The 14,665-nt window shown below is 41.8% G+C and overlaps 1 protein-coding gene across 3 annotated transcripts in view; it reads right to left on the reverse strand.

The window, feature by feature from the left end:
• Positions 1-14,453, reverse strand: part of LOC129827529 (PH and SEC7 domain-containing protein 2-like) — a 60,227-nt gene extending 45,774 nt beyond the window's left edge. For 2 of the 3 annotated variants that reach the window (XM_055888450.1, XM_055888451.1), the window contains exon 1: positions 13,988-14,453. In XM_055888450.1, the coding sequence (XP_055744425.1) occupies positions 13,988-14,336 (349 nt within the window). In that variant the 5' untranslated portion in view covers positions 14,337-14,453. The remainder of the gene's footprint in view (positions 1-13,987) is intronic. The other variant, XM_055888449.1, reaches the window with a different exon arrangement.
• Between the last annotated feature and the right edge of the window lie 212 nt (positions 14,454-14,665).

Raw genomic sequence — 14,665 nt, forward strand, 5'->3', positions numbered from 1 at the left:
AACTACTGCTGAGAATTACTACTGAGAACTACTACTGAGAACTACTACTGAGAATTACTACTGAGAATAACTACGAAGAATTACTACTGAGAACTACTACTGAGAACTACTACTGAGAATTACTACTGAGAACTACTACTACTGAGAACTACTACTGAGGTTGAAAAGTTATTCAACAGGCAGCTTGTTTTATCTACAGGCAACATGTATCTACAGGCAACATGCTGTATCTACAGACAGCATGTTGTATCTACAGACAGCATGTTGTATCTACAGGCAGCATGTTGTATCTACAGGCAGCATGTTTGATCTACAGGCAGCATGTTGTATCTACAGTCAGCATGTTGTATCTACAAGCAGCATGTTTTATCTACAGGCAGCATGTTGTATCTACAGGCAGAATGTGGTATATACAGGCAGAATGTTGTATCTACAGTCAGCATGTTGTATCTACAGTCAGCATGTTTTATCTACAGGCAGCATGTTGCATCTACAGGCTGCATATTATATCTACAGTCAGCATGTTCTATCTGCAGGCAGCATTTTGTATCTGGAGGTAGCATGTTGTATCTACAGACAGCATGTTGCATCTACAGGCATCATGCTATATCTACAGGTATCATGTTATATCTACAGGTAGAAGGTTGTAGCAGATTTTGTATCTACAGGCAACATGTTGTATCTACAACCAGCAAGTTATATCTACAGGCAGCATGTTGATTCTACAGGCAGCATGTTGTATCTACAGGCAGCATGTTATACCTACAGGCAGCATGTTGATTCTACAGGCAGCAAGTTATATCTACAGGCAGCATATTCTATCTACAGGTAGAAGTTTGTAGCAGCATGTTGAATCTACAGGCAGCATGTTGTATCTACAGGCAGCATGTTGATTCTACAGGCAGCATGTTGTATCTACAGGCAGCATGTTGATTCTACAGGCAGCATGTTGTATCTACTACAGGCAGCATGTGGTTTCAACAGGCAGAATGTTGTATATATCGGCAGAATGTTGTAGCAAAATGTTGTATCTACAAGCAGTATGTTGTATCTATAGGCAGCATGTTGTATCTACAGACAGCATGTTGTATTTACAGGCAGCATGTTTTAGCAGCATATTGTATCTACAGGCAGCATGTTATATCTACAGGCAGCATGTTGTATCTACAGGCAGCATGTTGTATCTACAGGCAGCATGTTATATCTACAGGCAGCATGTTGTATCTACAGGCAGCATGTTGTATCTACAGGCAGCATGTTGTATCTACAGGTAGATGGTTGTAGCATAATGTTGTATCTACAGGCAGCAAGTTGTATCTACAGGCAGCATGTTGTATCTACAGGTAGATGGTTGTAGCATCATGTTGTATCTACAGGCAGCAAGTTGTATCTACAGGCAGCATGTTGTATTTACAGGCAGCATGTTTTAGCAGCATATTGTATCTACAGGCAGCATGTTATATCTACAGGCAGCATGTTATATCGACAGGCAGCATGTTGTATCTACAGGTAGATGGTTGTAGCATCATGTTGTATCTGCAGGCAGCAAGTTGTATCTACAGGCAGCATATTGTATTTACAGGCAGCATGTTTTAGCAGCATATTGTATCTACAGGCAGCATGTTATATCTACAGGCAGCATGTTATATCTACAGGCAGCATGTTATATCTACAGGCAGCATGTTGTATCTACAGGCAGCATGTTTTAGCAGCATATTGTATCTACAGGCAGCATGTTATATCTACAGGCAGCATGTTATATCTACAGGCAGCATGTTTTAGCAGCATATTGTATCTACAGGCAGCATGTTATATCTACAGGCAGCATGTTGTATCTACAGGCAGCATGTTGTATCTACAGGCAGCATGTTGTATTTACAGGCAGCATGTTTTAGCAGCATATTGTATCTACAGGCAGCATGTTGTATTTACAGGCAGCATGTTTTAGCAGCATATTGTATCTACAGGCAGCATGTTATATCTACAGGCAGCATGTTGTATCTACAGGCAGCATGTTGTATCTACAGGCAGCATGTTGTATCTACAGGCAGCAAGTTGTATCTACAGGTAGCATTTTCAATCTACAGGCAGCATGTCGAATCTACAGACAGCATGTTGTATTTACAGGCAGCATGTTTTAGCAGCATATTGTATCTACAGGCAGCATGTTATATCTACAGGCAGCATGTTGTATCTACAGGCAGAATGTTGTATCTACAGGCAGAATGTTATATCTACAGGCAGCATGTTATTTATACATCAGGATATTATATCTACAAGTAGAATGTAGTAGCAGCATGTCGAATCTACAGACAGCATGTTGTATTTACAGGCAGCATGTTTTAGCAGCATATTGTATCTACAGGCAGCATGTTATATCTACAGGCAGCATGTTGTATCTACAGGCAGCATGTTGTATCTACAGGCAGCATGTTGTATCTACAGGCAGCATGTTATATCTACAGGCAGCATGTTGTATCTACAGGCAGCATGTTGTATCTACAGGCAGCATGTTGTATCTACAGGTAGATGGTTGTAGCATAATGTTGTATCTACAGGCAGCAAGTTGTATCTACAGGCAGCATGTTGTATCTACAGGTAGATGGTTGTAGCATCATGTTGTATCTACAGGCAGCAAGTTGTATCTACAGGCAGCATGTTGTATTTACAGGCAGCATGTTTTAGCAGCATATTGTATCTACAGGCAGCATGTTATATCTACAGGCAGCATGTTATATCGACAGGCAGCATGTTGTATCTACAGGTAGATGGTTGTAGCATCATGTTGTATCTGCAGGCAGCAAGTTGTATCTACAGGCAGCATATTGTATTTACAGGCAGCATGTTTTAGCAGCATATTGTATCTACAGGCAGCATGTTATATCTACAGGCAGCATGTTATATCTACAGGCAGCATGTTATATCTACAGGCAGCATGTTGTATCTACAGGCAGCATGTTTTAGCAGCATATTGTATCTACAGGCAGCATGTTATATCTACAGGCAGCATGTTATATCTACAGGCAGCATGTTTTAGCAGCATATTGTATCTACAGGCAGCATGTTATATCTACAGGCAGCATGTTGTATCTACAGGCAGCATGTTGTATCTACAGGCAGCATGTTGTATTTACAGGCAGCATGTTTTAGCAGCATATTGTATCTACAGGCAGCATGTTGTATTTACAGGCAGCATGTTTTAGCAGCATATTGTATCTACAGGCAGCATGTTATATCTACAGGCAGCATGTTGTATCTACAGGCAGCATGTTGTATCTACAGGCAGCATGTTGTATCTACAGGCAGCAAGTTGTATCTACAGGTAGCATTTTCAATCTACAGGCAGCATGTCGAATCTACAGACAGCATGTTGTATTTACAGGCAGCATGTTTTAGCAGCATATTGTATCTACAGGCAGCATGTTATATCTACAGGCAGCATGTTGTATCTACAGGCAGAATGTTGTATCTACAGGCAGAATGTTATATCTACAGGCAGCATGTTATTTATACATCAGGATATTATATCTACAAGTAGAATGTAGTAGCAGCATGTTGTATCTTCAGCCATTATGTTGTATCTACAGGGATCATTTTATATCTATAGGCAGCATGTGAAATCTACAGGCAGCATGCTGTATCAACAAGGCAGCATGTTAACTATACAGCAGCATGTTATATCTACAAGCAGAATGTTGTAGCAGCATGTTGTTTCTACAGACATTATTTTGTATCTACAGGCATCATTTTATATCTACAGGCAGCATGTTGTATCTACAGGCAGGATGTTTTATCTACAGGCTGCATTTTATATCTACAGGCAGCATGTTGTATCTACAGTCGTCATGTTATATCTACAGGCAGCATGTCATACCCACAAGCAGCCTTTTGTATCTACAGGCAGGATGTTTTATCTACAGGCTGCATTTTATATCTACAGCCAGCATGTTGTAGCAGCATGTTGTATCTACAGGCAGCATGTTGTATGTATATGCAGCATGCTATATCTACAGGCAGAAAATTGTACCTACAGGCAGCATGTTGAATCTACAGGCAGCAATCTATATCTACAGGCAGAACATTGTATCTACAAGCAGCATGTTGTATCTACAGACAGTATGTTGTATCTAAAGGCAGCATGTTGTATCTGCAGGCAGCATGTTGTATCAACAGGCAGAACATTGTAGCAGCATGTTATATCTACAGGCAGCATGTTATACCTACAGGCAGCATGTTGTATTTACAGGTAGAAAGTTGAAGCAAAATGTTGTATCTACAGGCAGCATGTTGTATCTACAGGCAGCATGTTATATCTACAGGCAGCATGTTATACCTACAGGCAGCATGTTGTATTTACAGGTAGAAAGTTGAAGCAAAATGTTGTATCTACAGGCAGCATGTTGTATCTACAGGCAGCATGTTGTATCTACAGGCATCATGTTGTTTCAACAGGCAGAATATTGAATATACAGGCAGAATATTGTAGCAAAATGTTGTATCTACAGGCAGCATGTTATAACTACAGGCAGCATGTTATACCTACAGGCAGCATGTTGTATTTACAGGTAGAAAGTTGAAGCAAAATGTTTTATCTACAGGCAGCATGTTGTATCTACAGGCATCATGTTGTATCTACAGGCAGCAATCTATATCTACAAGCAGAACATTGTATCTACAAGCAGCATGTTGTATCTACAGACAGCATGTTGTATCTACAGGCAGCATATTATATATAAAAGCAGCATGTTGTGTATACAGGCAGCAATATATATCTACAGGCAGAACATTGTATCTACAGGCAGCATGTTGTATCTACAAACAGCATGTTGTATCTACAGACAGTATGTTGTATCTACAGGCAACATGTTGTATCTACAGGCAGCATGTTGTATCTACAGGCAGCATGTTGTATCTACAGGCAGCATGTTGTATCTACAGGCAGCATGTTGTATCTACAGGCAGCATGTTGTATCTACAGGCAGCATGTTGTATCTACAGACAGTATGTTGTATCTACAGGCAGCATGTTGTATCTACAGGCAGCATGTTGTATCTACACGCAGCATGTTGTATCTACAGGCAGCATGTTGTATCTACAGACAGTATGTTGTATCTACAGGCAACATGTTGTACCAACAGGCAGAATATTGTAGCAGCATGTTGTATCCACAGGCAGCATGTTGTATCTACAGGCAGCATGTTGTATCTACAGGCAGCATGTTGTATCTACAGGCAGCATGTTGTATCTACTACAGGCAGCATGTGGTTTCAACAGGCAGAATGTTGTATATATCGGCAGAATGTTGTAGCAAAATGTTGTATCTACAGGCAGTATGTTGTATCTACAGGCAGCATGTTATATCTAGAGGCAGACTATTGTATCAACAGGCAGAATGTTGTATCTACAGGCAGCATGTTGTATCTACAGGCAGCATGTTGTATCTACAGGCAGTATGTTATACCTACAGGCAGCATGTTTTATCTACAGGAAGCATGTTGTATCTACAGGCAGCACGTTTTATCTACAGGCAGCATGTTGTATCTACAGGCAGCATGTTGTATCTACAGGCAGCATGTTGTATCTACAGGCAGTATGTTATACCTACAGGCAGCATGTTGTATCTACAGGCAGCATGTTGTATCTACAGGCAGCATGTTGTATCTGCAGGCAGCATGTTGTATCTACAGGCAGCATGTTGTATCTACAGGCAGCATGTTGTATCTACAGGCAGCATGTTGTATCTGCAGGCAGCATGTTGTATCTACAGGCAGCATGTTGTATCTACAGGCAGCATGTTGTATCTACAGGCAGCATGTTGTATCTACAGGCAGCATGTTGTATCTACAGGCAGCATGTTGTATCTGCAGGCAGCATGTTGTATATACGGGCAGCATGTTGTATCTACAGGCAGCATGTTGTATCTACAGGCAGCATGTTGTATCTGCAGGCAGCATGTTATGTTTGCAGCAGCATGTTCAATCTACAAGCAGAATTTTGAATCAGCATGTTGTATCTGCAGGTAGTATGTTGTATCTATAGGCAGCATGTTGTATCTGCAGGCAGCATGTTATATCTATAGGCAGCATGTTGTATCTACAGGCAGCATGTTATATCTATAGGCAGCATGTTGTATCTACAGGCAGCATGTTATATCTACAGGCAGACTATTGTATCAACAGGCAGAATGTTGTATCTACAGGCATAATATTGTATCTACAGGCAGCATGTTGAAACTACAGGCAGAATATTACATATACAGGTAAAATGTTATATCTACAGGCAGCACGTTGTATCTACAGACAGTATGTTGTATCTACAGGCAGCATGTTGTATATAGAGACTGCATGTTGTACCTACAGGCAGCATGTTATATATAGAGACTGCATGTTGTATTTACAGGCATCATGTTGTATCTAAAAGCAGCATGTTGTATTTACAGGCAGAAAGTTGTAGCAAAATGTTGTATCTACAGGCAGAGTGTTGTATTTACAGGAAGCATGTTGTATCTACAGGCAGCATGTTGTATCTACAGGCAGCATGTTGTATCTACAGGCAGCATGTTGTATCTACAGGCAGCATGTTGTATCTACAGGCAGCATGTTGTATCTACAGGCAGCATGTTGTATCTACAGGCAGCATGTTGTATCTACAGACAGTATGTTGTATCTACAGGCAGCATGTTGTATCTACAGGCAGCATGTTGTATCTACAGGCAGCATGTTGTATCTACAGGCAGCATGTTGTATCTACAGGCAGCATGTTGTATCTACAGGCAGCATGTTGTATCTACAGACAGTATGTTGTATCTACAGGCAGCATGTTGTATCTACAGGCAGCATGTTGTATCTACAGGCAGCATGTTGTATCTACAGGCAGCATGTTGTATCTACAGACAGTATGTTGTATCTACAGGCAACATGTTGTACCAACAGGCAGAATATTGTAGCAGCATGTTGTATCCACAGGCAGCATGTTGTATCTACAGGCAGCATGTTGTATCTACAGGCAGCATGTTGTATCTACAGGCAGCATGTTGTATCTACTACAGGCAGCATGTGGTTTCAACAGGCAGAATGTTGTATATATCGGCAGAATGTTGTAGCAAAATGTTGTATCTACAGGCAGTATGTTGTATCTATAGGCAGCATGTTGTATCTACTACAGGCAGCATGTTGTATCTACTACAGGCAGCATGTGGTTTCAACAGGCAGAATGTTGTATATATCGGCAGAATGTTGTAGCAAAATGTTGTATCTACAGGCAGTATGTTGTATCTACAGGCAGCATGTTATATCTAGAGGCAGACTATTGTATCAACAGGCAGAATGTTGTATCTACAGGCAGCATGTTGTATCTACAGGCAGCATGTTGTATCTACAGGCAGTATGTTATACCTACAGGCAGCATGTTTTATCTACAGGAAGCATGTTGTATCTACAGGCAGCACGTTTTATCTACAGGCAGCATGTTGTATCTACAGGCAGCATGTTGTATCTACAGGCAGCATGTTGTATCTACAGGCAGTATGTTATACCTACAGGCAGCATGTTGTATCTACAGGCAGCATGTTGTATCTACAGGCAGCATGTTGTATCTGCAGGCAGCATGTTGTATCTACAGGCAGCATGTTGTATCTACAGGCAGCATGTTGTATCTACAGGCAGCATGTTGTATCTGCAGGCAGCATGTTGTATCTACAGGCAGCATGTTGTATCTACAGGCAGCATGTTGTATCTACAGGCAGCATGTTGTATCTACAGGCAGCATGTTATATCTACAGGCAGCATGTTGTATCTGCAGGCAGCATGTTGTATCTACGGGCAGCATGTTGTATCTACAGGCAGCATGTTGTATCTACAGGCAGCATGTTGTATCTACAGGCAGCATGTTGTATCTGCAGGCAGCATGTTATGTTTGCAGCAGCATGTTCAATCTACAAGCAGAATTTTGAATCAGCATGTTGTATCTGCAGGTAGTATGTTGTATCTATAGGCAGCATGTTGTATCTGCAGGCAGCATGTTATATCTATAGGCAGCATGTTGTATCTACAGGCAGCATGTTATATCTATAGGCAGCATGTTGTATCTACAGGCAGCATGTTATATCTACAGGCAGACTATTGTATCAACAGGCAGAATGTTGTATCTACAGGCATAATATTGTATCTACAGGCAGCATGTTGAAACTACAGGCAGAATATTACATATACAGGTAAAATGTTATATCTACAGGCAGCACGTTGTATCTACAGACAGTATGTTGTATCTACAGGCAGCATGTTGTATATAGAGACTGCATGTTGTACCTACAGGCAGCATGTTATATATAGAGACTGCATGTTGTATTTACAGGCATCATGTTGTATCTAAAAGCAGCATGTTGTATTTACAGGCAGAAAGTTGTAGCAAAATGTTGTATCTACAGGCAGAGTGTTGTATTTACAGGAAGCATGTTGTATCTACAGGCAGCATGTTGTATCTACAGGCAGCATGTTGTATCTGAAGGCAGAATATTGTAAAAGCATGTTTTTTCTAAAGGCAGCATGTTGTATCTACAGGCAGCATGTTATATCTACAGGCAATATGTTGTATCTACAGGCAGCATGTTGTATCTACAGGCAGCATGTTATATCTACAGGCAGCATGTTATACCTACAGGCAGCATGTTGTATCTACAGGCAGCATGTTATACCTACAGGCAGCATGTTTTCTCTACAGGCAGCATGTTGTATCAACAGGCAGAATGTGGTATATACAGGCAGAAAGTTATATCTATAGGCAGCACGTTATATCTATAGGCAGTATGTTATATCTATAGGCAGCATGTTGTATCTACAGGCAGAATCTTCTATTTACAGGCAGCATGTTGTATCAACAGGCAGCATGTTATATCTACAGGTAGAAGGTTATACCTACAGGCAGCATGTTGTATCTACAGGCAGCATGTTATACCTACAGGCAGCATGTTATACCTACAGGCAGCATGTTGTATCTATAGGCAGCATGCTGTATCTAGAGGCAGCATGTTATATCTACAGGCAGCATGTTATACCTACAGGCAGCATGTTGTATCTATAGGCAGCATGTTGTATCCAGAGGCAGCATGTTATATCTACAGGCAGCATGTTATATCTACAGGCAGCATGTTGTATCTAGAGGCAGCATGCTGTATCTACAGGCAGCATGTTGTATCTACAGGCAGCATGTTATACCTACAGGTAGCATGTTGTATCTACAGGCAGCATGTTGTTTTTACAGGCAGCATGCTGTATCTACTGGAGGAATATTGTAGCAGCATGTTTTATCTATAGGCAGCATGTTCTATCTACAGGCAGCATGTTACACCTACAGGCAGCATGTTACACCTACAGGCAGCATGTTGTATCTACAGGCAGAATGTTGTATATAGAGGCAGAATGTTGTAGCAAAATGTTGCATCTACAGGCAGCACATTGTATCTACATGTAGCAGGTTATAACTACAGGCAATATGTTGTATCTACAGGCAGCATGTTGTATCTATAGGCAGCATGTCATTTATGCAGCAGCATGTTAAATCTACAAACAGAATGTTGAAGCAGCATGTTGTATTTACAGGCAGTATTTTGTATCTACAGGCAGCATGTTAAATCTCCAAGCAGCATGTTGTATCTACAGGCAGCATGTTGTATCTACAGGCAGAACGTTATATGCACGCAGTAGAGACATTATATCCAGACATACAGTAGCCACACAAACACACAAGCTCACACACAGACGCACACGCACACACGCACGCACGCACGCACGCACGCACACACACACACACACACACACACATGCTTCAGTAGACTGGCTACAGTTGCTGGCTCGGTGACTGAGTCTTTCCCCAGCGCATGTCATTGTTCCTTAAGGCAGATGAATACAAACCGCCCTACTAGCCCCTCCAGCCCAGTGAACCATGAAAATCTGCATCTCACCCTGATATGTCACTTCTATTGCATCAAGGTCAGACGTCGTGTTGCATTGTGTCATTATAGCTCTTTACAATGACTTCATCTAATTCATGTCATGGCATCAATCTTAAATGTAACCCCGATTTTCTTTTTTTTATTGGTTGCTAATTCACTTTTTCCCGAGAAAATAAATGGAAAGGGGTGGATGAGACTGGCGAGAGGGAGAGTGAGAGAGAGAGGAGAGAGAGTGGGAGAGAGAGAGGAGAGCGAGTGGGAAAGAGAGAGGAGAGAGAGTGGGAAAGAGAGAGGCGAGAGAGTGGGAAAGAGAGAGGAGAGAGAGTGGGAAAGAGAGAGGAGAGAGAGTGGGAAAGAGAGAGGAGAGAGAGTGGGAAAGAGAGAGGAGAGAGAGTGGGAAAGAGAGAGGAGAGAAAGTGGGAAAGAGAGAAGAGAGAGAGTGGGAAAGAGAGAGGAGAGAGAGTGGGAAATAGAGAGGAGAGAGAGTGGGAAAGCATGTTAGGCAGTGTCTTGTGTCTGGGGACTGGCTGGTGCAAGGGTGTCTGCACTGGCGTAGCACAAACTCCTGCATCTCCCGCAAGGCAGGGGGGCCCACAAGCTTTTGGGGGCACCCAACCCCACCCCAGAGGTCGGCCTCCCAGATATAATATGAACAGCTCATGAGCTATGAAATGTTTAGAATGACAGGAAATTACTTTAAAACTGCACAATTTTCTCTCAGCCTCATGGCAAAATATGTCACAGCGAGTGGCCCAGCGGTCTAAGGCACTGCATCTCAGTGCTTGAGGTGTCACTACAGACGCCTCAAACGTCTGTAGTCTATTTGTTCTTAACTGACTTGCCTAGTTAAATAAAGGTTAAATAAACATTTTAACATTTGTAGAATAGCAGAAGATTTGCTCAGAGATTCTTGAAAGAAAACTTTATTTTTGTGGTTAAATTTACTTTATTTTGTTGCGCTATTTCAGCTTAACATTTACATTCAGGGGCTTCCAAGTGGCGCAGCGGTCTAAGGCACTGCATCGCAGTGCATGAGATGTCACTACAAACCCGGGTTCGATCCCAGGCTGTGTCACAGCCGGTCGTGACCGGGAGAACCATGAGGCGGTGCAAAATTGGCCCAGCGTTGTCCGGGTTAGGAGAGGGTTTGGCTGGCATTTCCTTGTCCCATCACGCTATAGCGATTTCTTGTGGCGGGCTGGGCACCTGCAAGCTGACTTAGGTCGCCAGCTAGACGGTGTTTCCTCTGGCGCAGCGGTCTAAGGGTCGTGTTTCGGAGGGTCGTGTTTCGGAGTACGCATGGCGCCTCTCCCAAGTCCTTAGGGGAGTTGCAACTAGACTGAAACTACCAATTGGATATCAGGAAATTGGGGAGAAAAAGGGGTAAAAGAAAATAATAAAAAAATACATTTAGATTCAGGGGAATTCTATAAGGGAAAATATTTGTTTTGGGAATTTTCTAAATGCTTTTAATATTATTCATTTCCATGTCGGCTCTATACTGTCACGCCCTGGCCTTAGTATTCTTTGTTTTCTTTATTATTTTAGTTAGGTCAGGGTGTGACATGGGGAATGTTTGTGTTTTGTTGGTTTTGGGTGTTTTTATGGTAAAGGGGTTGTTGGGTATAGTAAATGGGTTTGTGTGGAGTACATGTGTCTAGTGTTGTCTATGTATGTTTAGTTATCTAGGAGAGTCTATGGTTACCTGAATGAGTTCCCAATTAGAGACAGCTGATTTCGGTTGTCTCTGATTGGGAGCCTTATTTAGGGTAGCCATAGGCTCTCATTGGTGGTGAGTAAATGTCTATGTAGAACGTTTGTAGCATGTGTGTGTATGTGCACAACGTTATTTAGCTTCACGGTCGTTTGTTGTTTTGTTCGTTTTGTTAAAGTGTTTCGTGTCGTGTTTATTTTTCGTCATCTTTAAAAATAAAAGAAGATGGCTTATTTTCCAAGTGCTGCGTTTTGGTCCGTCAATCCACCACACGATCGTGACATATACCTGGAAATGTCCTTGTCCAGAGCAAAGGATCCCAATTTAAAACTTTTCCAAAAAAGTGTTTAAAATCCTAAAAAGGGACAATAATGGATACTAACTGAACAATTATCTTATGTAGTTCCTTGCAATTATCTCAAAACTGTGATTCCTAAAAGATAGCCATTTTGGTTCAATTATGTTACATTCAATTAGGTTTTAGAGTCGTAAAGCAACTGAGGAAAAACTAAATTGCTACTGTGTATACCACTTGAAAGAAAAATTCCATTTTTGTCAACTCCTTAAAACATCAACTCCGCCAGAGTGCTGGAAATGTCTGATAGAATGGTTCTGTTTTTATTGGGGACTTTCAAATGAATCATTTTCCATATTTACAGATATTTGATTTGAAATTTTAGTTTTAGAGGCAAAAATATGTCTGTTTTGAGTGTCAGGTTGTCAACTCTGTCAGCAGCTTATTAACTCTGTCAGCAGCTTGTCAACTCCATCAATAGTTTTTGGTCAATATTCAGAAAAAGTATTTTAATCACTATTCTACACAGTTGAAGTATTTGCTGTACTATACCTAAGGGATAATGTTTGATTTTTAAATTTAATTTAATTTTCTAAATCTATAAAAACATTCCAAAATGCTAACGAAATGTTTGGAGATTTGCATTACATATTTGAATAATCTAATATTGGAATTAAACTATCAAGGCCAACACTTGTTGGACAATAATTATAAAAATGAAATGCTTTTTTATGATTTTATGGTGTCTGAGTTGATATGAATTAAGTTAGTGGCATTTGTTACTTTATATGGATTGATAGCTGATACCTTGGTCTATCAAACTATATATTTCAAATGTTGTTAATATTAAGACAATTATTTGTGGGAAAACATTTAGATTGTCCCATCTTTCAAGAATCCCTGAGCTCTAAAACAGCAACATTTTCTCTCAGCTTCATGGCAAAATGTGTAAAATAGCATGAGATTAGCTATAATAGTCCTACTGCACATTTTTCTCTCTGCCACATGGAGATATATTTTTTACCCACCACCTCACCCACCCACCCTCTCACCCACCCGTCTAACAGCGCTACGCCACTGGGTGTCTGGATGTCTGACGCCTCGATTGAAGGGCTGAATTAATTTGCGAGAAGAGAAGCACTTACAGACGGTTAACAATTGGGCTGTGAATCAAAACGTTATTTAGCCGTGTATTCAAATGAGCCCAGGTTTTCAGGACAGGAGACTTGACGTCCCAAGAAGCATTATTACAATGGATTTAGACTTGACGGATAAATACTATAATTAAGATAATAGCGGCTCGTGGCTCAGGGGTGAGAGGACTGTTATCAGACACCTGTTCCGAACAACCCATCTTTAGTGGGAGTGTGGGACCCACAGCACTGGGCAATCCTGTAGCCTACATCTATCTTACTCACAAAATGTGTGGCCTGGAATAGCTAAAAAAGACAAAAACAACAGGACAGGCTGCTCTGCACACATTCTCACTCTCACACACACACAGAGCCCGCGCGCAGCCTAGATGCAGATATATTCTCCCAACCTCCTCGAGCAGTAACCATGACAACAGGATGGTTTGGAGACACTGCTCGCGTTAAACGAGACCGGTGCTTTTCTTTTCCTCTCCAAAATAGACCTTGGTCGCTTTTCAAGATCGACTCACTTTTCTCCCTCTGCTCAGTTGAGGGTAGAAACCCCCTAAACAAAACCCAGTGGCCCACACACTGCATATTAACTCAATAGACAGAGAGAGTCCGAGACCCCCACCGGTAGACTAAAACGACAGGAAGAAACATGCATCTGCTTCCACTTTCCTCTATGCATTTTGGTCCTGGTACAAGGATAGGGATTTTGAAAAGAAAGCCTTTCAATTATCCCATTTAATCGGATTCCAGATTATTAATCGGATGGCTATATAGGCTTTGGTTCTTTATGGAATTACATCATTTGTGAACGCTAAATCTATCTACAGCCTAGCTATAATAACATTAAATTCATAACAATATCAGGCACCCACTATTGCACTCACCAACAAAATGCGTTGAATCAAAGGTAGCCTGAAAAGCCAGTTCTGCACTGCAGGTCCAGGTTGTATTCTCTCTCGGTCCATCCATCCACGCGGGGGAACATAGACCGTGGGTCTGCTTCGTCCTCTTCGTGCCGCGTCCTTCCCGACTGGTATCGTCTAATCTGCCCAGCAAGCAACTGTTCCCCTCACGGACTCTGGCGGTACAGTAGGCTTGTCTCGCCACCACACACTGGCTCAGGCATGGGGGAGGTCCAGCCGGTGGGAAATGAGTAGACCGATTGCGCGTGGATGGGGGCGTCTGTGTAAACGAGCGGATGTGGAGTCGCGTCCCTCTCCTCCCCGGCTGCATGCGAGGAGCATCGATCTCCAGTCTCCAATCAGTGTTCTGAGGCGCGCGGGCAGTGGGACTGTCTGTGTCTCGGGCCTGTGTTATGATTCCATTTACCACTAACTCAGGATAGAGAGGAGGTTTGGCTTACTTATAGCCACATAAATACATACTATTTTTAGTCATTTGGCTATAGTTTACATGGCGCAAAGGGCCTTTATCCATGTGTCTTTATTCCACTATCTTTATCCCACTGTCTTTATCCATGTGTCTTTATCCCACTGTCTTTATCCAACTGTCTTTATCCCACTGTCTTTATTCCACTGTCTTTATCCCACTGTCTTTATCCC

This window comes from Salvelinus fontinalis, chromosome 29, assembly GCF_029448725.1.
Source record: "Salvelinus fontinalis isolate EN_2023a chromosome 29, ASM2944872v1, whole genome shotgun sequence".
Classification (NCBI taxonomy): domain Eukaryota; kingdom Metazoa; phylum Chordata; class Actinopteri; order Salmoniformes; family Salmonidae; genus Salvelinus; species Salvelinus fontinalis.